The sequence below is a fragment of the Pezoporus occidentalis genome, unplaced genomic scaffold (assembly GCF_034315485.1).
Source record: "Pezoporus occidentalis ecotype Australia unplaced genomic scaffold, CSIRO_AGI_Poc_V1 ctg412, whole genome shotgun sequence".
Taxonomy (NCBI): Eukaryota; Metazoa; Chordata; class Aves; order Psittaciformes; family Psittacidae; genus Pezoporus; species Pezoporus occidentalis.
In genome coordinates this window covers 30,239-55,148 of record NW_026915739.1, presented here as the reverse complement: position 1 = coordinate 55,148, position 24,910 = coordinate 30,239, and the positions used below count along the sequence as shown (strand labels likewise).

Sequence of the window (24,910 nt, the reverse complement as noted above, 5' to 3'; positions counted from 1 at the left end):
AAAATGGGTATTTTAAATGTACTCACAGGTCTGCAACTGATTTCCAGGATCGCTGGGGGTCTGTGGTGGGAGATGGAGCTGCAGTGAGCCCCAGTGGGATGCAGGGCTCAGCCCACTCCAGTGCGGCAGCCTGGCAGCCATTTTGGGAGACACTGGTTAGAAGAGGGCTGTGGATGCACATCAGGGAGCATGAGCTGGGCAGGGGTCACCTCAATGGGGCACTTGGTTTTGTTCAAGGATGAGAAGATTTCAATTGTCTGCTGTGGTGAAGGGGTAACAGTGTTTCCTAGAGCAGTATTCCAGCAAGGGAAGTCAACTGTGCCATACGGAGGTTTGTTTTGCCGACAGCAAAACCAGAATTAAAATCCTTTGCTTATGAAGCTTGAGTCTTTTGAGCCCATTTCAGGTGTGATGCCTGTTACAGAATTATCCTGCTCTTACTTACATTAAATAATTTTTTTACACTTGAATACCAGATAAAACCCACTCAAGTTCATCCAGAAGATGCTTCCTTCCCATAACATATTCCTTTTCTGGGTCAGCATTACTTTCAGAGCATCTACTGCATGAAGGACCAACTCCAAACATACCGCAAAGCCAGTGCTGATGGATAAGAACCCAGCTGTAATTGAGGAGACAAACAACCCCCATGACCCTTAGGAAAGTTGTGAGCACACAGACCCTGTGGTGTTTTGACTTTTTGTGGAGAGAATGGGCATGAGGAAAATTTCAAGGCTATTCTGTAAAGCACAGGGGAAAATTAAAAACAAACCACAAAAACCCCAAACATCAACCAAAGAAGATGAGGACACCTTTCACCTGCAGCATGGGATGTGCTCCAAATATAATGTTTTGGTGAATGGCATTTAAACCTACACATCCAGCCCTCTTCCTGAAAGAGGGAAAGCAATCCTGCCTCACCTCATCTTTCTTTCCAAAGCTTTGTTACAGCTGCTGTGTTTTGTGGCTTGGATCTACATTATACTTCATTATCACGACCAAGCTACCACTCCATTTTCCATCAATGGCTCTGAGAACAAATTAAACCCCAGCTCTTAAGCATTTCCTCTCAGCAGAAAGCAGCACAAACTCACACCACCCATAGAAACGTACCAGTTTTATTACAAAGATTCTCAAAATTCAAAATAAAAGCATCTTTAAAAAAACACACTATATCCCCCCAACCCAAAGGTACACTGATCTCTCTCACTTCACATACAAACACTGAAGAGCTGGAGTGAGGTGTCACTCAGATTCAAAAAGAGACTTAAAAACTCATGGTGGAAAAGGGAAAGAAAGTATTTAAAAAAATAAAACATTTAAAAAATAACCTGTGTGACGTTAGCAGCATTATTAGAGTTGAAACTGTCAGCGGTGCTCCTTGGGAGGTACAGATCCTCTTAGGGCCAGAGGAATCGCCCTGAGGAAGGAGAGCAGCGAGTCAAAACTGCCTGCAAAACTTCAGCGAAGTATTTCCCCAGAAGCTTATCTAATGATCTGCTGTACACAATGAGATGCAAAAGAAAGGCCAGTTCTGGTCACAAAAGAGACCTCTGCGTGTGAGATAATGTGTGGGAGCAGGAAGAGGAGTAGTTATAAAAACAGAAACCCATCTGCTGTTCCCTGATAAAGATAACAGCTTAGGAGGCTGGTAAGAAGGGTCTCCTTGCTTACTGGCCTTGAGAGCAAGAGAGAGGAAAGGTTTGGTTTGATAATGTTTGTAACTTCACTTCAGAGAAGAGTTTTTCATTGACTGACACACATCAACAAAAGATGTCAGCCAAGTTCTGTTCATGAATGGTGGTTTCAGGGTCAGGACACGGCTCAGTACTGAGGAAAGCCCACGATGGCATATGCAGCACGGGCTGAACCAGCAGGGAAAGCAAAGCAGGCAGCCAAATGGGCAGTAACTCAATTCCCTCCCCAAAAAGGGGCGTAGGTGTAGAAAAAAAGGTATAAAAGTTTTATCCCTTCTCTTACTCGAGATGTAGAATGCCACACCAACTGGATCTGCAAGAGCTTGGAAAGTATTAACCACCACATGAGGGTGATTTTCAGTTTGCTTTTTCCAGATCTACACCCTCAGGGCTCTGGGGCTGGTTCACTTTTCAGATTACTTTTAAGCTGCTTCGTCTCTTTCCGCAAGTTTGCTGCAGGGAGGTAGCCAACTCTATTCAAGAACTGCACTATTTGACCCTGAGAAGCGGCACCAGCTTGCAGTTACTTGCCATGATGGAATCAAATTGAAAACCAAAGGAATAATTAGTTTCTCACAGGCTTCATTTAGGAACTTGGATTCTCCCACAAAACAAAAAGGAACTAAAACATGAGAAAGAAAATTCATGGCCATCTCTTTCCACATAATCTGAAATGCAGATACTACTTCTATTTAAATTATTCTTTTCCAAGGGTGGTTATTTCAGAGGAAAGAGTAAACAAAGGAAGTGATTTTTTCTTAAAGACACACTATAAGGAGGCAGTGGAAGGCAGGAGTGAAACTTCCCAGTCACCAAATCTGGGCAGTGCAGGTCTGTCTACTCCGCAAAATCCTCCCTATCTGCTCCCAGCGGAGTGCAGCAAGGAATAATTTACAGTTCTCAAGTCATTTATATATTTATATAGAAATATATACAGAAACATATATAAAATATAAATCCTATGGAATAGGAGGCAACCAGAGAAGCTAACCTATGACAGCTACACACTGACAGTACTGTCCAGCTGCAGCCATCTCAGGTGGATTTCATCTCTTCCTTCACCCTGTGGAAGCAAGCAGTGAAGAATTTGGTTCAAACAAGCAGCCCAAGCTTTCATAACAAGTCAGGGTTGTTTGTTTAACCCTAAAAATGCTGCTTATATGCCCCATCTTCATCTAAAACTTGCAACATGTTACTAATGAAGGAACAGTATTTTTAAGCCCCTTCCATGGAGGCTCTCACAGTGCCTTATCAGATGTGGGGTTCTACATAGGCAAATTTCTTCCCATTAAGAGCCCATGACAAAGCCACCCAAACCACCATGTCTCTCCTCCAAACCCTCAACTTGTGCAACATTCCACTGGTGGAATGAGTGCTATTTAATCGCAATGCCAGGAAATGGGGCTCACCCTTTGGGTTCTGCTTTCTCCTCTTTTGCCTTTTCCTCTTCTTTCTCATCTATGAAAAAAACAAAAAGACACACAGTAGTGCAGTAGGAATGTACATGCCAGGCAAAGTTGCAGAGCTGTGAGGGCTTCTAGTTCTAGCTCTCATTCTTACCCTTCTTCTCCTCTTCCTCCTTTTCCTCTTCTGTTTTCACACGTTTAGCTTTCTTGAAGTTGGCAATGTTTTTGCGCCCTCCTTCCCCTTCATCTTCAGAGTCAGAGAATTCTTCATCACATGATATTCTCTTATCAGAATTGCGAACTGAGCATGAAGAGGACAAGGAGTTGTTTCAGGAGATTTAGAAGTCAGGAGAGACCAAGCACTAACTTCTCCATGTGCATCTACACAATGGAATGAACTACCAAGCCTATGTAAGTCAGAATTAGGCCATGATAAAGACTTTATCTTTCTATGTGCTGTATCTTTTAGCTCATCACACAAACTACTCATGCCCAAGATGCCAGATCACATGTATGACTTGGAATAGTCATACTACTTGGAATAGCTACAGTGTGATGTCTAGACTTGACGGTGTAAGAAGGTTAACCAGCCTCACACTGAGAAAATCTGCCTGCCAGATCTAAAGGCCATCAGCCAATCTGGATACAAACTGCCATTTTCACTGTGGAAGACAACTTGTGGGATCAAACCTGACAGTCTCTCAGAAAGCATCCTGTCATAGCACCTCCATCACAGGAACTGTTTAAATTCTCACATTAAAGCCTAGGTTCTTTCATTATGGAAATCATCTGCCAATAGTGCTACTTCTCCAAAGGAAAAAAAAAACAATGAATCTATCAGCCCTACAGTGCTGAGCTTCGTCACTTTATCTTACAACATCAGTTGGAAAGATTCCAGCTGAAGGACTGCAGAATCAAGCTGTATCTAAACCATAGCTCCCATAGCCCTTTATGAAGGTAACTCAGTCTGGAGCCTGCATGTTTCTCCAACTAACACATCTTGCCCAGCTTTGACACCCACAGGCTCTGTAACAGTACACTGCTCAGCTGGGCAACACAACCACACCAGAGACAAGCACGTACTTGAAATGCGTTTCTCAGGATCTTCTTCTTCTTCATCCCCACTGTCTTCCTGAACAGCATCCTCAGGAATTGGCTGCATCTGGACACCAGGGGCATGAGGCAGCATGCGCAGATTCTCAAAGAGACGTTGCCTAGAGCCAGCCAGGAAAGGAATACTTCCGTCAGCAAGATGCTATCCGTGGCTGTGAAGCCCTCGGTGGAAGGTGTCAGTCTCGCGAAGAGGAGCAAACACTTACTTGATCTTCTCGAGATACTCATTGGTATTCTGGTTAGTCATGTTTGAGGGACTGATGTGGAGCTTAAAGTCTGGTCCAAAGTACTCAAAATAGTCATTATACGGAAGTTCTGCAGGCAAGTTAAAAAGGAATAAACACCAAATTACCACTGAACTGGTGATGAAATACAACAAACACTTTGTACTTCTACAGAAAAACACAACTGCATTTACCTGGGCATAGGAGCCAAAGCTCTCCTAGCCCAAATTCAGATCAAAGCAGACAACTTGGCAACAGTGCAGTCAAAGCTTACTTGGCAATTAAATGCTGTGCACACCTAAGTTTTCAATACAAGGTCATCTCATTTCAGTAAGTTGGCAAGGCTGCTGTGTACCTTTTGCTGGAAGGGGAGAGCTACAGGACTATAAATGCAAACAAGAAGAGCTACTGCAAATGAAGGCATCCAAAAGCTCCTCTGAAGTCACAATCAAGAGCTAATGAAACATCTCAGGGTTGCTACCTCTCCCACAGCACCATCACTGTCCTGTGCTCTGTTACTAGAGTATCCCTTAGTCCTTCAGTCTTTCTTCAAAGGGGAGAATTACCATTGGGAATTTCCGTGTCCAAAGCCACAGCAGTCTCATAGGTCCAGCATCTAGCCACATTGCGGATTGTGTAGCCACCTCCTCCCAGCATCAGCATAGGCAAATTAAAACTTTTTACAAACTCCACACACTTGGCATGACCTGCAGCAAAAGCAGCGGGGGAAAGTGAGGTCACAGCCTCATGGCATAAGAACAGCAAACTTTTCCATGAAATCTCATTTTATCAGTTATGCCCATCCAATAAAGGCACTGCACAGTACTCTTACCTTTGATGGTCAGATTAAAACACCCCAGCCTGTCCCCTGACAGAGAATCTGACCCGCACTGCAAGACAACTGCGCTAGGCTGGAACGTCTCCATCACTTTAGATATAACCTAAACAAGAAACTTACTGTTACACACTCTCCACAGGACAGTGTCACAGCAACACACTAATATCCATGTCAGCAAGTGACATGAAGACATCCTTAGTATTCCCACAGCTGCTGACTCCCCTGTATTGGTAACACTGAGGCTCTTATGAAGAGACGCTTAACTGCTGACAGGCTGCAATTGTTAGAGAGGAACATAGACTGAATCAATCCCCCCAGAAATTGGCTTAATGAGCTACCCAAAGACAAAGTATGAACCACAAGGAATCACTCAGCAAAGTGAGTGATATTCAGACTTACCGGCTTGAATATTGCTTCATAGGACTCATCATCAATTCCGTCCCGGAGGGGATAGTTGACAGCGTAGTACTTGCCTTTGCCTGCACCAATATCCTATTACAGTGGAAGACAGGAGAGACCACAAGTCACCAGAGAACCAACTGCAACACAGAAATTGTTCTCCAAATTAGGAAGGAAAGCCTGGGATTCCATCAGTGTAATCTGAATGTAAACCCAGGATTTGTCTCATGGACAAATATTGTCCTCGCAGAAGGCAGCAGGAGGCAGTTGACTCCAACCGCAGCTTATTGGCAGAAGTGGGTGCACTGGCCCTCAATGCTCAGAGAAGAAAAATCTGCTATTACATGTTGTTCTGAGCACACAGGCTCTCATTTCCCCTGGCAAAGGCACTTTCTTACACAGCAATAAAACTGGCAGCCAAAACTCTAGTTCCAAACCTGTACAGTGCAGAGATGTGCAGCCCAAAATACCAGTCTGGGCTAACTGTGCAGCCTAGTAACTGACGGAATCTATATTTAAGACTATATATATACATATATATATTTACATTTCTATTATCATTCTCATAACCAAGTGTTTTATTAAAAATAAGGGTTTAATTTATGGTGCAGAGTTGCACCAGGCTGCACCAGGAAAGAAACTTGCAGCTGCATGCAGCTTGGCATTACCACAGACAAACTCTAAGCAGGGCTGAAAAAGTACAACTCAAGTGGAAGAGAAAAGAATTTAAATCAGAAGCATATGAAAAAAAGTAAAGAACCTTTCATCTCCAAGAACAGTATTCTGGCAATGTCACGAAGTGAACCACACCTACATCTAAACCAAACTAGTGCCATGTTTAACACCACAATTCGTGAACCTGCAGAACTGACTCACAGGAGGAAATGCCAACAAGATAAACCAGCACAGGCGGAAGTACTTCCTCATAAACCTTCACCCCAAAGCTTGCATGTCTGAGCTTAGTTTCCAGGTAGCCACAGAGGACCAACATACCATCTTCACAGTCACTTTTCTGAGCATAATCCCACTGGAAGGCCAGCAAGAGACTGACAGCAAAAACCTTGGGTTTATTACTATACTGGCCATGATTACAGGGATAAGGCACCCACTCCAAGAGCTGAGCCCTCAGAAAACGGATGCCACTTCGAGAGCAGGAAACTTGAGGAAAACACTGATTTTAGTCAAATTAGTATAACAGCAAACATGGTAGAGACCAAATTCCAGGGTAATTTTTTCACTAAGCCTTCATTCTCACCCGCAGGTCCCCTGTTCCTGGGAAGTATTCACCATACTTATGAAAGGACACGGTCATCACACGGTCTGTGGTATAAAAAGCTTCCTCCACGCCGTCTCCATGGTGGATATCAATGTCAATGTACAGCACTCTCTGGTGATACCTAGGATCAGAAAGGAGTCAAAATACTGCATTTCTTCAGAGCAGAAAATGTCTTCATCAGCACAGCAAATGGGAGGAGAGGAAGAAACTTGGTGCTAACCCGCAGACTGCCAGCTACCAGGCAGCTCCCTCTAAGGGATCTACAAGCAAAAGAGCTGTGAAGAACAGACACGAGCCTTGGTTGCCAGTAGAACAGAACCACAGAGGAAAATGAAGTGGTTTCTGCTGCTGCAATTGATCTTTGAAGGCAGACTCAACTCAGTTTATTCAGATTCAGCCAACAGACTGCATTTTTATGTCAAGCCTCCCCATGAGGTCTGCCTTGAGCCAAAAGCTGTCACATATTAGAGCTGTGGCCCATATTCCAGGGTGGGTGGTAAAGGGAAGGGTCTAAAAGCAAGCACACAATGCTTCAAGCTTCCTGCATAGTGCCACCACTAGACACAGCCCTTGAGAGAGAGGGTGCTGCACCCCAAAAAAATAGCTGATTAAGCCCTCCTGGGAAAACACAGCTTAAAAAAAAAGCAATAAAAAGAGAAGACTGGGAAGAAAGCACTAAGGACTCAGAGGAAATGCAGCAGAACAGACAAACAAAAGGGGTAAACAGCAGTGCCCATACTTTAAGAGTTCCAAGATAGCCAAGACGATATCATTGACATAACAGAAGCCAGAAGCCTCTGACTTCTTAGCATGGTGAAGGCCTCCTGCCCAATTCACTGCAATATCTGTCTGTTGCTTGTTCAGCTTCACAGCACTGGCTGTTGGGAGAAGAATTACACAGCGTTAGCACAAGAGTAAAGGCCCATGACAGAGACCAAAGGGTAAAGCACTGGTCCCTTATGGCCACCTCTCTGCTTATGTGTGTGTTTGTGTACTTCACAAAGCACAAGGCTAAGGGTTTAACACTGGATGCCTCCATAAATGAACAAAAAGCAAGGGAGGAGACATGCAGCTCTGTTTTGTCTGCATACACCTTTCGTAGCTTCCCACTTCTGCCTCAGAGCATGAAAGCTCCACAAATACACAGGATTCTAGCTGGGGTGACAGCTGAAGACAGTTGAGACTTCTCAGTGCCCTGAACAAAAGATTTTAACAAAAGGTCTTATACAACATAAATGTAGGTCATTCACTGAACATGCATTCAGACAAAGGAAGTTCTATTCCCCCAACCCCTTTCAAAAACATTCTGCAAATCCTGAAAGTTTACCAGATTCAAAACAAATGATGTATTCTGTGGGATTAGGACCAGAGAGCACACAGCCACTTCAAAAGATGCTGCAGGCACCCTGTTTGTACTGCTGAGCTACATTACAGGAAATAGAGACTTCTAGATGCCACTGTGGGAGTAGCAGCCACAAAGTTTTAATACCTTTGCATAGGGATATCAGTCTTTCTGCTACAAAGTACTTGAAAATAGCAAAAGCATTTTAAATGTTGCAGCTTTCAGGGAGCTTACTGAAACCTTGCAGATTCTGTTTTGCCAGGTGTCCATGAGACACTGGCATTTTGTTAAAAACAACAGATAAAGTGGCCCTTGTCTTTCCTTTTCAGGTTCTGCCTGCCCTGAGCCAGAATGTTAACAACTTCTTTTTTGTTTTCTTTCCTGTAAAGCTGACATTGATTTTTTTATTAAACCCTTGTTGCTGCTGTGGTTTTGTTTTAACTATATTGCTGGTGATGTTGTTATACCAGTTACAGAGCTTCACATACTCGGTGAAGTAACCTGGACTAGTGAAGACACACTTAATAAATGTAGAGGGATCTGTCAATACACAAGGCTTGAACTCTCACATGGGAAGAAATCTGGATCTAATTATTAAGTAAATCAGAAATATGTTCACAGAGCTTCCCCACCACAACCTACAACAATGTATTTCCCAGACAGAATGACATTACACCCATCTGCTTAAAAGGAAAGAACATACGACTCATGAGCTTACCAACTGAACCTCCGGCAGAGAGCTGACAGAACTCAAACAGCCCATCAAACACAGGGCAGTCTTCCCCAACATTAACTTAAAAAGAATACAGAAAAGTTAGCAAGACAAAACTTCAAGTGGCAAAGCTTATACCACCACTCATTTAAAAACCTAGCCAGGTAAGCGAGCAACAGTTTTAAACACTTACAAAACATGAACATAATCAACCTGACGATGCCTGACAAGGCAAAAAAGGGTTTTGCTGTAGAGAAGATGCTCTTGACTTGCAAGAAAATAGGAAAGCAGGTCCCAAGAGCACGGGTGAGAGCAGCATTCCATCTACTGGGAATCCAGAAACCAGGCAATCGCAGTGGAAAATAAGAGGGCAGGGAGGAGCTCCCAGTGAGAGCTGTGTAATAATACCCATACATGTCCTCAGCTGCAACTCAAGGTGGATTTACAGTACTCTGCTCTGCTCAGGCAGCTCATGCTGGTCACCATAGGCACATACAGGCTGTGCAAAATGGGGACCACCACTCCCTGCTACACCGCACAGGCCATGCTGCTGCCTGGGCACCATGTTTTTGTGGGGGTTGAAGGAGGATAGTGTTGTTTGTGACTATAGAGTGACACCAAGCTCCATTACACAACCCCCCAGCAAGGGGGAAAGGGTTTTGTTTCTGTTTCCTGCTGTATTGCTGATGAGGAGCTGAGAAAGCAAACAGTGCCAGCACTGCAGGAGAACATGGGGAATGGCAGGGAGTGGTGGGTACTGGATGAGAAGTTCACATCCACATCTCTTTTGTTACACTTCATAAATTCCTTTTACTTCACATTGGGCAACCAGTTTTTAAGTTCTCAGCAGTACTGTAGTTCTGGCCTAGATAAATTTTTTACTCTGAATATTTCCATGATTAAAAATTAAAACAGTAACAACAGACATATTGAATCTAGATTTTGCAAGATTTACTTTTACAAATAAAAAAAAAAATCTGTATTTTTGTAACAACATCTGTAGAATGTTTTCTTCTGTGTTTAATGAGAAAGGCACCACCAGCACAGCTCTTGCAGCACTGGAAACTCATCACTGCACAGACTCCACAAAGACTGTGTGGTAAGGGAGCCTGAATGGCCCCAGTTTGGGACAGGGAGACCCAGAATGAAGCAATTGCTCCTGCTTTCCAATTGTTCCAGCAGGGCATGGCAACTGGCAGAGTTTGAATAATCAACTCAAAGAGGCTGGAAACTTTCCCTGTTAAGTGAGGAGAATTTAAATTGTTGATTTCTGCATGCTTCCCATCACAGCAAATTAAACTTCTTGCCCTTTAGGTGACAGAGCAGCTTTCCCAACTCCTCAGGCAGGCAACGGACATGAACAGAATGAAATCAGAGCCTGTTCATTACCTTTACTGCCACTCAGAACTTTGTGGGCAGCACTGACATTACTTGAAGGCATCGCTCTGCTATACCTGACAAAGAAAGGAACTGCTGTGCAAACAGATGCCAGTTGGGCTTTTTCCCACCTGGAGATTCAAAGCAGCCAGGACTGCTAAGGAGGGATTTATTAACAGGGGTCAATCACTGACTGTAGGCATAAATCTCTGGCATAAGACAATGAAGGGCATGGATGCTCCTTTTTCCTTGCAATGGGTGGGTGAGCAGCTTTGTATCTGAGAGAGCACAATCAGATAGAGACCAGCATTAAAGGTGGAAATATTCTCATGGAAATCATAGCAGCTACCCTTCCCTCAAAGGGAAAGCTGAAGCATCAAGCAGGCTAGAGTTCTGCCACTGGACTTGGGAGCAGTGACCTTGTCTCCTATATCCCTTTCTCTGTTCTGAGCCACCTGTGCTAGTTCTCTAGCTACACAGGCTATTTTGAGGTCCTGTTGAAGCAGAGCTCTGTCTTCTGCGTGTTTTAAGATTAATTTTCATATTTTGCCTCCTCCAGATAAAAATGGTTCTGTGGAAATAGAGTACAGAAAATGCTGACTACCAGAGAGCAGAGTGGGGTTTTTTTGAGCTTTATCTGCTTCAGGAGCAAAGCATTCAGTTTGTGTAAATATGTACTTTGGTACGTTAAGACATACCATTTACTGTAGGGAGTCTTTCAACATACATTACTTATGAACTATGTTACCCATTTTTGCTTATGCCTTAATACCTGTCCCCTTCAGCTCATACCACATTTTCAACTGCCTCTACTTCAGACTCAAGACCTACAGCTCCTCCAACTTGCAGACTACACTTACTCCACCTAAATAAAACCCATGGGCTAAGAGCTTTTTTCTGCCCTTGAGGACTGCAGTATGCAAGGCCAGAATGCTGTTTAAATTAACTTGGAGCCCTCCCCACTATACATACTTGCTAGAAATCTAGTTTGCCACAGCTATTGCCAAAGAACATCAACTCAGAGTTTCAGAGACCACGAAAAAAGGTTTCTGTAACATTAAAGTCACCTTTAAAGGCCCCTCCATGGACTGGAGAGGTTGGAACAAGAGATTATCTCACAAAATAAACCATTCTAACACCAAGCGGACAAGTATTATTGTGCATCTCAACCTTCCCCCTACTTTCAAACTGTCACTACCCTGAAAATTCTTCAGATTTACTGCAGATTTTGAACAGAACTTGTAAGTTGTGAAGGGGTTTTTTTGTTTGTTTGTTTTAAATTACACAACCCTTTACCCACCTCAATACCCCTGGTTTAAGGTAAGCAATAACACAAAACACATGCAGCTCATAAATGGAATAGTTCAGTCATCTCTGATTAGAAAGGCAATTTTGGAGAGTTTCCATCAAAACACAAGACCAAAAAAGACAGCCAGGTCAAAGGGTTTTCCTCAGCTCTTTTGGCATATTAGCTAAAGAGAGGGACCCATTCTAAAAATGCATAGTTTAACAGAAAAATCAAACCCAAAGTCAGGATAAAGACAATTTCCTGTAGTTCTTTCTACTACTTTTTATCACAAACCTCTGAAGCTAGCCTGGGATTCCCAGAACCACAAATTTTAACAATGGCAGGAATAATGCTTACATCTTTGCATCTGCTTGCTGTACTCAGACATGTTATCTGGGCGAATAGATCTCAGAAATTTTATGTAGTCATCACTGTGGTACTTGGTCATTTCTTCTGCATTTGCCTTGTGAGGGCGCTGCAAGGACAGAAAAAGAGCGAGGCTCATTTTGCAAGACATCTCTCTCCCTAATTCCCATTTCCAATCTCAGATTCACTCCCAGGAACAGCAAAAAACTCAAACCAGCATCATTAAACAAGGGAAACTTATTTTCAACAGTTAAGAATGTCACTACCAGAGACTGGCAAGTATTACATATCTAGACAAAGAAAGTATTTAAGTTGCAGGAAGAAAAGCAATTTTCCAGTCTCCAAAGTTTATCTGAAGGAAAGAACATCTCATTATAAGCAAGCAGAAGAAATACATCAAAAAACTGGTTCCTTTCCTTTCTTTTCTCCTTTCCTTTTCCTTTCCCTTCCCTTCCTTTTTGGATTGTCAACAGAGAACTTACAAGTCTAAAGCATCAAACGTAAAACCTAACACCTAAACTAAGGTCTTTCACATGAATTTCTCTTCACAACCAGCCCTACACTTACATATATCTCCATCTTCCTGTACAGGCCATAGTTCAGCAGTAGGTTGTGGGTCATCCGGATCCTGTGGGGCTTCATTGGATGTCCCTGGCCATAATAGTAGTTTCCAACATCACCTGGGAGCAGAAAGGATTTTATTATAGCAGGGAAAACTACGAATTCCTTCAATCGGGATCACAGCAGAGCCACAAATCCACCAGGTCATCTGTCATTTTATTTGTCCTTCATCAGCTCTCTGCTCCCAGTGGAATAGGGGCTCCCATCTTGTTCACAAAGGTATCTGCATGGATTCAAAAAAGCTTATCCAAGAGTCAAACAAGACAGACATTTGTAAATTAGGATATGGCCAGACAAGGAATTATTTAATGCCAGTTCTGAAGACAATAATCTAGGAAGAGCCTGAACAACCTGCACAAGAGGAAGGAGCTCCAGATTTCCTGGGCAGGATGAGCTTTGGGCATCACTTCTGCCTTCCTCAAAGCACTCCAGCTCTCCAATGTCCTCTCCAGGTGGTTCAGGCTCACTGTGGTACCTCACATCTACAGCTCACAGGTTTCGCTGTGAAATGCAGCCACGCTCTGAGCAGAAACCTGCACACCAAGAGGTACATGAGTCTAATCCCAGCTCAGACAGTGATTCACCAGTAGGAGCACATAGCCTCTGCCTCAGTTTCTTACTATTTCCCTAACAGAAACAAGATAAAACCCTGACAATAAGCAAACACCACAGCAGCTATAGTTTTGCCATTTTCAACCCTTATTATTGCTGGAAATCCTGCAGAAGAATCTCAGTCCCACACACAGACACACCTGATGAGCTATCTGTGGGCATCAGCATTAATGAAGTTGGCTTCCTGTCAGTATATCACACAGATAAATCACACAAATTTATCATCCCCATATGTGGATGTTCTCCTACCTAAGCAAAAGCTAAGCTCATGCTGCACTCTCTCATAGCAGGCACTGCTGGGTCTCCCCTCTTCTCTCCCAGGGTACTTATTTTCATAAAACTTAGAAATTTAATTCACAGATTTCTGCCTCCTGTCTGATTTGGCTGCAAGAGACAGAGTCAAAACTTGTAGAGAGCAGGAAATGCAGACAGCTACACACAGCAGCAGTCTGAGGGTGGTAAGGCCCTGGCACAGGTTTCCCAGAGAAGCTGTGGCTGCCCCATCCCTGGCAGTGTTCAAGGCCAGGTTGGACGGGGCTTGGAGCAAACTGCTCTAGTGGAAAGTGTCCTTGCCCCTGGCAGGGGGTTGGAACTGGATGAGCTTTAATGTCCCTTCCACCCCAAAACAGTCTGGGATTCCATGATTCTACGATAGCACCATGCAAGCCCCATTTTACTGGGAAACCAGACTAAGTTGTTCATGTAGTTGTACAACTCCCCATCAGTTTAGGAAGCAGGAGACCCAGTCCAGTCTGTCTGGTGACTCAGTTGGGAGTATTAATATTTCATCACCCATCTTAACATTCAGGAGAAACTGCTTCCCCAGTGCACACATATGTAGTTTTTCCTTCTGTGAACGTGGCTCTATTTTTTAATCAAAGTAGATGCAAACAGTGCAAATCCTACACCCAAGCAACTCTGCTGCTGGAGCTTACCTCTCCTGTGGCACTAAGATGAAACAGGGTGCCCTCTGCATGAAGGTATTATATTGGGGCAACTATCCCTTCAATAAAATCAGGTTAAATCAAGCTTTGGGGAATCCTGTAAGAGATGCGTAAAACCCTATCTAGAAAATACAAGCACAAAACTACATGAAGCTTTGAAAAATCATCATCTTCACCTCAGTCTGTCTGCAAAAGGCCCTAGGCACGCCCATACCTCTTCCAGAGCCTGATGATATTCACTCTGCTAAACACATCCCACCACAGGTCCACCAGAGCAGCAGACTAGCTTGTCTGCTCATGGATGTCAGTGCAGATGAAGTCTGAACTCAACAGGTACCTCTTCCTGTTTGCTAGGGTTAAATAAGTCCCTACACAGGGAGCCTATAAAGGAGAAGCAACTGTTCAAGCTCAAACCTTTGCATAAACCTCAGCACCCCTCAGGTTTTCCAGGAAGGACCCTTAGGATACCCAATTATTTTTTCCTGCATTGCACCTAGACCCTTCCCTACAGCTTAGGTTCCTTCTCCAGCACAGGATGCCCTCCAACTATCTGGAATTTATGGAACACCCACAAGCCACCCAAAACAGTTCCCAGGGACCTCCTTTCAGGGTGCAACTACCACATTAGATTGCGCTGCTCAACCTCCCTATGTGGAAAATAAGACCCTAACAAACTAGCCTCCCTCAACTGCGGATCATGCCTTCCCCAGGAAGCACACTTTTACCGTAGGACACATTGGGGATGCTTGCCAGCCACTTGTAAAACAGCAGTGGAAAGAAGACCCTAAAACCTCACCACAGAGTGCAGCTATAGATGAGAGCATGTAACGGTAACTTCACATAGCTACCATGCAATAATGACGACAAGGATAGCATCTCTCTTAGCGTTTTCAAGCAAAATGCCTAGTAATTTCATATTTAAGACATCACTGTGTGCCTTTAAAGATTATAGCTTGTTCACAAACTGCTGCTTTGTGAGCAAAGTGGCAAGCTGCTTTGTGAACATGTCATATTCCAAATCCAGGGATAACTTTGGACATCATCTTTTACCCAGCATCCAGATCATGTGCACATGTGTGGCATTCTGTCACATCCCACAAGCACTCTAAGTTTAAAACAGGCATTTTAAGGGGCAGGGCTCCAGCACTCCCTTGTATTTTGGTATGATTGCACAGAGATCAGTTGCATGGTGAAACTGGGCTCAGTTTCACTGCACCTATTGCTCTAATCCAGATTCCTCCTCACCCTGCTCTCCTGGAGGCACTGACTGAGTCAGAGACCCTGCAGACTGTCATTACAGGTTGCAAACCTGCTTAGATTGACTTGTCCAGAGAAATAAAAGCCCTCACTACATGCCTGACACATGCAGCAGTTTAGAAAAGCCCCACTTCATTGCTGGAACACTGAGCCCATCCACTTTGCCAGAAAAATTAGTGAGGTTTTTATTTGATTTCACAGACTGAACACCATGAGGAAACAGAATTGTACAATACCTTTCACAGCCTCTGTTAAAAACGAGCTTGCCCATCACCAAGGCAGCAGTTCACCCCTCCAAAGGGAGGAGGTTGAGAATGTGCAGATTGTGATTTCTTCCACAGACTATGGGGTAGAAGCCATACATGATACCCAGCTTGGGATTTGGCCAGCCCTAACACCCCATTACTTCCCAACTCCAATGGGATGATTATGTAGGCCCAAAGAAATGGGTCTCAGCCTTGTAACAGAAAACAAAAAGAACCAGTCTACAGTCCAGCCAAGTTCACAGCCAGAAGGAAACAATGTTCCCAGACACAGGAAACTCCCTACAACCAGTCATGCAGTCCTTCTGGCTCCTCACACCTCCATCTTATCCCTTGCTTGACAGCCAATACCACTGTCCCAAACTGGAGCTTCAAAAGAGCCTCTTCATAATGTGGCTTGAGGAAGCTTAATGTCCCCACAATCCATCCTGTCCCCAGCACTTCCCGGAGTCCTCCCCATTCTCCTAGAAACCTTCTTCAGCATGGCTCCCAAAGCCTCTCTTGTACTCATACCCCCCTCTCCATCCTGGACCCTTTACAGCCTTTCCCCACTTCGAAAGTCTCTACATCTCCATACCTCCCCACCCTACACTACTCCTGTCTCTCCCCAGTGCTTCTCCCCTCTCTTCCCCGCACTCTTCCCTTTCTCCACTCCAATGTTTCCCCATATCACCTCCATGCTCCCATGCTTCCTATGCCCGCAAGCATCCTCCATTCTCCAACCCTCCTACAGTCCCCACATAATCCTGTCCATATCCATGCCCTGACCCCCATACCTCTATGCCCCTATCGCTCCCTGCCCTCCAGTGCAGACCCCAGCCCTCCCCTGTCCCTCAGTAGCCCCAATACCCATTCCTGCACCCCCTCATGCAGCCTCTGCACAGTGACCCCCATTACTCCTCTCACCATCTTCAGTGCAGCCCCCAACCCTCCCCTGTCCCTCAGTGCCCCCAATACCCATCTCTCCGCCCCCAGTGACCCCCATTACTCCTCCCACTACCCCTCCCACCACTCTCAGGACAGCCCCCAGCCCCACCACCCTCCCCAATAACACCCCTACTACCCTTACCACCCCTGCGGCCTCCAGTGACCCCCATTACCTTCCCCCAGCCAACACCTCACCCCCAAGCCCAATGACCGCAATTACCCCCCAGTGCAGCCCCCACTGCCCTCCCCCATTCCCTACCTCCCCCTCTCCCCACACCCAGTGCCCCCCTCAGCCCCCCCATCTCGGCGCCCCCTGTGGCCGCCCCACCGGTGCCCTGCGGCCCCTCACCGTCGTAGTAATAGCAGACTTTCCGCTTGGTGCCCTGCGTCAGCGCCATTTTCCTACCTCCCCACAGCGACGGATCCTCCCGCCGCCCCGCACAACCCAACCCGGCCCATGCCCCGCCGCCCCGCCCACCGCGCAGCCCAAGGCCTATCAGAGAAGAGCGCTCCGCACCTCTCCCTCCCACCAGCCAATAGGAAAACGCAGCGGCGGGGAGAGCGCGGGAGCGGGGGCAGCGAGCAGGCTAGGCGGAGCGGCGGGGTGCCTGGGCTGTACCACTGCTGGGGGGGGGGGGGGGGGGAAGAGGGGAGGGGAAGGAGAAGGAGCGGGCTGCACCATCGCTGAGGCGCGGGGAGTGGCGTGGGGGCAAATGAGGAGAGGGTCCAGGGGTGTGGGTCGGAACCATTTGGAGTGGGAGGAGACAACAGGTGGGGTTGAAGCCATCGCGGGGTGGGTGGGACACACAAGGTAGCGGCCTCTACCAGCACCCAGGCTTGTCCCACCCGGGGCTGGTGTAAGAGGGACTGGGGGGGGTCTCAGGTCCCAGGATGAGGATGAGAACGGGCCGGGACCCCCAGCAGCACCCCCGTCAGAGACTGCTGTGAGTGGAGTCCATCCCCTGAGGCCATAGGGCAAGCACCCTGCTTGCCCTATGGCCTCACAGCGGCTGAGCATCCCTCAGGGCCACAATGGCAGAGGCCTTTTTCTCCTCAGAATGGCTGCTGTGAACACCACAGTGAGAGCAAGCAGCACCACACAGCCAAGGGCTTCATCAGACATCACTTGCGGGGGTTCCTGCCATCACTGGGGCTGAAGGAGCTGGTGAGGCCCATGGGCGAGCGTCTGGCATGGGCCTCGGGCAGCCCCTGTGGGCTGGAGGCCGGGTTTGCACCCAGCAAGTGCAAAGGGACAATGTGGGGGGAACCCAAACGGCCCCACATCACACCGTCAGCCCCCCCCCCCACACCAGCCCTCTGCTCTTTGGAGTCATTTGTCGGCTTTGCCCATCCATCCCCTCCTGAAGGAGTGAAATCTGCTCCAAAGACTTGAAGTGCTTCAAATCTTTACTGCTGAGGTCCAGGCAGCACTGGCCAACACCCCAGGTAATGTACATAGAGTCTGTGGGGACCTGGTGCATGGGGAGCAGCTCCGAGCACCCCAACCCATTGTCCTTATGGCTGCTGCTGGTACTGGCCCTCAGTGGCGGTGAAGAAGTCCTCCAGCACGCTCTTCATATACTCAAAGGTGGGACGCTCCTCAGGCTTTTCCTTCCAGCACTGCATCATCAGTTTGTACAACTCCTTTGGGCAGTTGTCTGGCTGCGGCATGCGGTAACCACGCTCCAGGTTCTGTATCACCTCAGGGTTGGTCATTCCTGCGAGGAAAGGCACACAACACTGCGTCTGGGTCACCCCCGTGTTGCAGGTAGCACCCTACACTTGCAAATCCTATGGGAAAGCTTCCTTCTCCCTCTACTGCCACCGAAACCCGCCGTGGCTGGCCACATGCATCAGGAAGTGGTTGAAACCATTGCGGGCTGTCAGGGAAAGGAGCCAGATGGGGCAGCTGGGAGCGTGTGTGCGTGCAGGAGTGCATGAACACACTCCTGGGTGTGCGCTTGCGTTGAGTGCGTGTGTGTGAGCCCTTCTGCTGCACAGCTGCTGGGAAATCCTGACCTGGATACGGGATCCGGCCATAGGTGACGATCTCTGTGAGCAGGATGCCAAAGGACCAGACATCTGACTTGATCGTGAATGTCCCGTAATTAATAGCTTCTGGCGCCGTCCACTTGATGGGGAATTTAGCCCCTGAAAAACAGCAGGAGTCAAGGAGAAATAAAACATTACAGCTGAGCTGGAAACATCCCTCTCTGTGTAACTGGATGTGACAACCCTGAGGCTGCTTCTGTCCCCGCTGTATGCCTAGGGACAAGCTGGGTTTGGTGGCAGCCAGCTCACATGGATCCCTGCTGTTTGGCCAGCTACAGAGCCCTGAGGCAGGCCAGCAGCCCTGTTCCTGCAGTAGCCACCAGGCAGAGCTGTCACCCCACCAAAAGCAGGGTTAGGTGGGCATGCAGGGACCCCGCAGCCCTCCTTCAGCTGGGGGGAGAGAGATGGAGGGGAAAGGGTCTCTGCACCCTCCTGCTCCCCTCTCCTGTGGTCACAGGCAGTCCTGTAGCTCCCAAGCCACCTCAGGGACCCCAAAAAGAGGCTGGGGTGGGTGGGGAGTGTTTCTTTCTCCTGTAGCCCTGAGCTGTGTGGACAGACCCTCGCGAGCCGTGTATTCGTTGTCCTCGATGAGCCGGGCCAGCCCGAAGTCAGCAATTTTGCAGCACAGAGTGTCCGACACAAGGATGTTGGCAGCCCGCAGGTCACGGTGGATGTAGTTCTTGGCCTCTATAAAGGCCATGCCCTCAGCAATCTGCAGTGTAGAGTGATTGCAATTAATCACCACCAGCATGACAGAACCCTCCCCACCACCAGCCCCACAGCTCTGCCTCCCCTCACCTGTGCTGCCATGTCCAGCAGTTTATTGATTCTGAGCTTGATGCCTTCTGAGGTCTTGAGGAAGTCCACAAGGCTGCCTGCAAGGAAGGTGGTAGGTCTCAGCAGCAAGCTCCCAGCTGGTGGGAGAGCTGTGATGCAAGGGCAGAGTGGGGAGGGAGGTGAAGGATGCCAAAAGCAGCTTGAGATCCATAAGCCAGCACCAACCACTGGATGAGAACAGCCGAAAGACCACAGCTCTTCACAGCATCTGGGTGCTCTCACCCTTTTCCATGTACTCTGTGATGATGTAGATGGGCTCCTTTGTCACCACAGCATACAGCCGCACCAGTCGTGGGTGCTGCAGGTTCTTCATGAGGTTGGCCTCTGCCAGGAAGGCACTGGGTGACATGCTGCCCTGCTTCAGGTTTTTGATGGCCACCTTAGTGTGGCCATTGTAGAAGCCTGCAGAGAAATGGGGCAGAAGGTGATGGGAGAGAGGGACTGCTGGGGGATGCATGGCAGGGAAGGAGACAAATAGGAGGGCTACTCTGATGCTCTACAGCATCCCAAACCAAAGCTGCCCAAGCAAGAGATGTTGGAGGAGGCAAAGTTTGGTTGAAGACACGCCATGGACCCTTGTGCCCTGGAGGGCTGTTGGCAGCAGGACCATGCTTGCCACCTCCTGGGCAGTAATCTGTAACTGCATTTTAACTCATCAGGCAGATACTTTTACATGTGGCTTTCAAGCTCCAGGAGCAAAGGAAGCTGTTGGTTGCTGGGCTTTAAACAGGGAGGCTGGGGGAGCTGGGCAGCAGTGCTGAAACCAGTCCTGTCCCAAACCATCCCATCCTATCCCATCCCAGCCACCACTCATGGGAGCAAAGGCAAGGAATTACCCCAGTGTCACCAACTCACCCATCCAAACTTCTCCGAACTGTCCTGCTCCCAGCTTTTCCACCAGCTTCAGCGACTCCCGTGGAACCTCCCACTCATCCTGCCACCAGGGCTTCTGCGGGCGCTGGGTCCGGCAGGGCTTGCCCAGGCGGGTGCACAGCCCATCTGAGCAGCCTGCAGCGCAGGGCACAGGGCCTGTGTCAGAGCAGGCCGAGGGCACAGGGCACCCAACACAAGCTACTGACTGCTGGGGCACAGGTAGCAGCATGTCCTGCTCATCCCATCCTGTCCTCTCCTATTCTGTCCCATCCCATCCTGTTCCATCCCATCCCATCCTGTCTCATCCCAGCTGGTCCTGTCCCATCCCAATCCATTGCATCCTGTTCCCATCCCACCCTATCCTATCACAAATGGTCCCATCCCATCCCATTCCATCCTGTACCATCCTATCCTATCCCATCCCAACCCATTCTATTCCCTTCCTGCAGGCAAGACCAGCTCCAGGTAGTACCTACGTGTGTAATACTCCACCAGCTCATGCAGGCTGCTGAAGGTGATGCGGGGGGAGATGTAGTACCCCCCCTTGTCCATGTTGCGGATCTTGTAGTGCTTCACTGTCTCGCCCTGGTTCTGGTCAAAGTCCCTCACCGACAGTGAGTAGGAGCCTGGGAAGTCAGGGACCATGTGGGTCTGGGACCCTGACACTCCTCCTGTGCTTCCCTGTGGCAGGAGATGCCAGCAGGTACCTTTGGAGGTCTCGCTCTCTCGGATGAGGAAGGAGCCATGTGTGTTGCCCGAGGCCAGGAGCTGCCGCTCTGCATCTTTGCGGCTGATGTTTTTGAAGAACCACCTGAGGACACGCAAGGCAGAGTTAGGGCTGGGAAAGCTCAGGCCACCTTCACCCACCCTGGCTCCTTCCCACTCTGCCAGGACACAGCTCCAGCTGCTTCTCAACCCCTACTCACGGCTCAGGCTCCAGGCTGTTCAGCAGGGCCACAAAGTTGTAGGGGATCAAACCCTCCTGGCCGGTGGTGAGCGACTGAGCCTTCCACCATTCCCCACTCCTGCAAGGACACAGTGAGGTAAGACCCTCCTGGCTGCTGGGATCTGCATGGATGCCCCTGGCAGCACTGGGATGGTGTGCAGTGGGATGATGCCGATGTGGGTGCTGGGACACCTGTGGCAGTCACTCACTCTTCCAGGATGCGGAGCTTCTCGCCCTTCTGCAGCCCCAGGTCCCCATTGTGCTTGGGCTCATAGTTGTACAGGGCCACCACCAGCTTATCTGGGAGGAGGGACAGGGTGGCAGTGGCCAACTGTTAGCCATGGCTGCCCCCGCCATGGACCATAACTTGCAGTGGGGACCATACCTTGCAGTGGGGAGCACGGTGGAGATGTGGCCTCGTAGGACACCAGTGGGTCTTGCACCTCGGAGCCGTTGCGGATCAGCCTCTGCCAAGGGATGAGGAGCCCTGAGAGCTCTCACCTTCCTGGGGTTTGGCCAGCTCTGGAGGTGTTTGGCCACCAGTATGGGGGGTGGGGGGTCTGCTCGCTCCCTCCTACCTGGGGCTTGCTGTCGGGCTCAATGGGGTAGTTGCAGTGCTCACAAATGTCAATGTTCTCGATCCAGTCCTCGTCATAGTCTGAGCTGCAGCAGCAGCCCATGGTGGCTGCAGGGGGTGATAGGTGGTGAAGGAAGCCTTCAGGCCCCCCTTCCACTCCAGCACATCCCCATCTTTGAATCTATTCATCTTCCCACATCACATGGCTCATTCCACACACTCTTCAGGTCCTCAGCTGAACTGGAGGCATCCTCTGACTCCCCATATTTCCTCCTAATCATTTTGTTCTGGCTTTGTTAATTAAAAACACCGAAGGCAATTAGTCCCCAGTCTGAGGCTCCCATTTCCCACTGCCACAAGCCAGCCAGCTCCTTCAGACTCTGCAACCCTTGGGCTGGGCCCTGTGTTCTTCATCAGCTAACAATCTAATCATGAGTATCCCATTACCAGTTAATACAATGGCGTGTTTTACCAGACACCTCCCTGGCACCACAAGCAGTTCCTGGTGTAGAGGTAGGTGCGAGCACTCCCCCACCAATGCTGCATCACCTCTGATTTCCTTCCCCACCCTGCAGGTTCCCCTCATGCATTCACCCCATCACTGTACTCCTGTTTCTCCTTCGTCAGGGATGTCCTTTAAGTCCTCATACCTGCTCAGGGGCCCCTCATCCTTGGCAGGTCACCCTGAAACATCAAGGTCCCCCCAACCTCAAGCCACAGTGATGCCAAGCTGGTGTACCTGACACCACAGTGTGAGCACTGGGGCAGCCTGGCAGTGATGCCATGAGCAGGGTGTGGACTCTGCAAACCAGCCATCAGCTCTTGCCTTGCCATGAAAGCCAATCATGACGCGGGGCCGAGATTGCTGGCAGTGCCTGATGTGCAGCCAAAGCCCTGGAAAAAGCTCTTCCACAGAATCCCTTTTGCCTGCACCACCGTGATTTACCTCCACCAAGACCCAGCCCCCAAACCCTCCTTTCCAGGCTCTGCCCAGGAGCTCTGGGGGCTCTTGGAGACCCCAGCACGGTTTTCACAGGCGCTGGGCACCAGTGGCAGGTTGGGACCCCCACACCATGCCCCAAAACCAGCACCTGGAAACAGCAGCCGCTTTGGAGCTCTATCTGGCAGCAGGTGGTGCAGGTGTGAGGGTCCCATCCGTGCCATGCCCTGCAGCAAGCTGGGTCCCCAGGAGACCCAGACTGGCAATGTTTGCTGCTTGGTTTCCTACCCAAAGGAGCCATTGCATGGCTGTTTCCAGAAGCACATGCTTAAATCCACCTCTTTCCAAGGTAGTGGGGGGCTTTGTTTGAGTGTGTGCCCCTATGGGTGGCTGGGGACACAGAAAAGAGCCTCATAGGGGGACCCCAAAAATGGTGCAGGGTCCACAAGGTGCCACCAGCCACAGATGGCCATCGGTGATGGGTGATCTGGGAGAGGAGAGCGCAGGTGAGTGAGCTCCTTGCCCATGCCGTGCAACACCATTTTGGGGACTCAAAGGCTAAAAAACACCCTGATGCCTTCAGCTTCTGGTTACGGCTACTTAGGAACCCCTTTGGCACCCAAGGAAAGGGGTTTGGGCGCATTACAGCTCCCTAATGCAGGCAGGAGGAGAAGCCTCCACTCTCTCAGACCTACCCACAGCCCTTCAAATGCCTTCACTGAAGGCAAGGGTTGCCAGGAGGTATTTTTTCCTCCCTGCACCAGCTGGGGTGAGGAGGGAGGTGCTGCTATTGTGCATTTTTGTCTTAACACACTCAAGCCACAGAAGAATTTCCACTCAGTGGCCATGTCACCTGCATGGTGGAGGGCCTTGCTGGTGAAACACCATGTTTGAACTGGGTGTTTGGTGCCTGCATCTGGTGCAACTGAATTTCTCTGCAAGGGATGTGTAGGTGCCCCAGTCCCATGCTTTGTCATGTCTGCATGTGTGCACGCCTGTGCATGGGTGTCCTTGCATGGCTGTGTATGTGCCTCTCTCCGGAGCATGTCTAGACCCCTGGTTCATGCTGGAGGAGTTGCCCTGTGCCAGCCCTTCTGCATAAACTTCTCCAGCCAGGTCTGGTTGGCCTGTTCACAAGTATGGGCAGGCGTGAGGAGGGCTGAAGGATGGACTGACCTTGTCCCTGACACTCTTCAAGGCTCACTGTGGCAGCCTGGATGTCCCAAAGGCAGCTGTGACCCAGCTGGATGAACCATGGCCCCAGAGCTGCTGTTGCAGCAGGGAGGTGTTCAAACTGAGAGCATCAAAACCAGGCATGTCTCAGTGTCTGAACCCCCAGACTGGGAAGCAGACCCTGATGGACCAGCACTAAATTGCTGCCGGTCCCACACTCCTCTCACCCAGAGCCAGCTAGGTGAGAGCTTGGTCTTGGGGCCACAACTCCATCTTTGCCCTGAAAATGAGGCCTTGGGGAGTCCTGTGATGGGGATGGAGCTCCCACCGTGGGCAGGACTTCTAGGCAGGCAGAGAGCACTGGGACAGTGCCTTTCACTCTGACTGGGAGGCCATGTAAGAGTGGGGAGCACAGCCTATCTCCCCCATTGCTCGCTTGGGCACCAACGCTCTCACTCCTCCTGCAGCGATGAGCCCAAACCCCCATTTCCATCCCTCCTAGGGGTAACTTCAGAGAGTGCAATGGGACCTCCCACCCTCCACATGCACCCAAGTGCTCTCCAGCTCCCATCCGGACAATGCCAACCCTCTCACCCCACGTCCCTGTTACCTGTTGGCAGCGAGGCAAGGACCAGCTGCTCTCAGACTCCCATGGCCCAGCAGCAAGATGAAGACTCTGGCCCTGCTCACGTCCTCTCCATGCCCAGCAGGAGTGAGGTGACCCTGTGAGGAGCAGAGACGAGCCCCCTGCTCACTCCTGCTCAGTGCCTGCCCTGGCTTCCTGCCTCATGAGCAAACTCTAGAGAAGCTGGTTCACAGCTTCAAGCACAACCGCAAGAGTTAGCGACAA

At 48.9% G+C, this 24,910-nt stretch overlaps 2 protein-coding genes across 3 annotated transcripts; both read right to left on the bottom strand.

The window, feature by feature from the left end:
• Positions 1-1,281: 1,281 nt before the first annotated feature.
• HDAC1 (histone deacetylase 1) lies at positions 1,282-17,131 on the bottom strand. Its single transcript, XM_062634093.1, has 15 exons — positions 17,012-17,131; positions 12,606-12,718; positions 12,030-12,147; positions 9,014-9,088; positions 7,693-7,831; positions 6,933-7,074; positions 5,678-5,770; positions 5,273-5,381; positions 5,007-5,147; positions 4,423-4,531; positions 4,187-4,317; positions 3,258-3,404; positions 3,107-3,155; positions 2,689-2,760; positions 1,282-1,420 (listed from the first exon to the last, which is right to left on the bottom strand). Exons 1-14 carry the CDS (start codon positions 17,058-17,060, stop codon positions 2,733-2,735), a joined length of 1,443 nt encoding a protein of 480 aa, XP_062490077.1. The 5' UTR covers positions 17,061-17,131; the 3' UTR covers positions 1,282-1,420; positions 2,689-2,732.
• A 920-nt stretch (positions 17,132-18,051) lies between these two features.
• Positions 18,052-24,902, bottom strand: LCK (LCK proto-oncogene, Src family tyrosine kinase). Of its 2 annotated transcripts, XM_062634075.1 has the most exons (13): positions 24,671-24,901; positions 21,949-22,055; positions 21,756-21,837; positions 21,580-21,670; positions 21,351-21,449; positions 21,132-21,235; positions 20,901-21,050; positions 20,407-20,559; positions 19,774-19,953; positions 19,513-19,589; positions 19,273-19,426; positions 18,682-18,813; positions 18,052-18,380 (listed from the first exon to the last, which is right to left on the bottom strand). In XM_062634075.1, exons 2-13 carry the CDS (start codon positions 22,048-22,050, stop codon positions 18,178-18,180), a joined length of 1,527 nt encoding a protein of 508 aa, XP_062490059.1. In that variant the 5' UTR covers positions 22,051-22,055; positions 24,671-24,901; the 3' UTR covers positions 18,052-18,177. The 2 variants fall into 2 exon arrangements, with proteins under 2 accessions (XP_062490059.1, XP_062490060.1); XM_062634076.1 differs by lacking the exon at positions 19,774-19,953 and having other exon boundaries at positions 24,671-24,902.
• Positions 24,903-24,910: the final 8 nt, after the last annotated feature.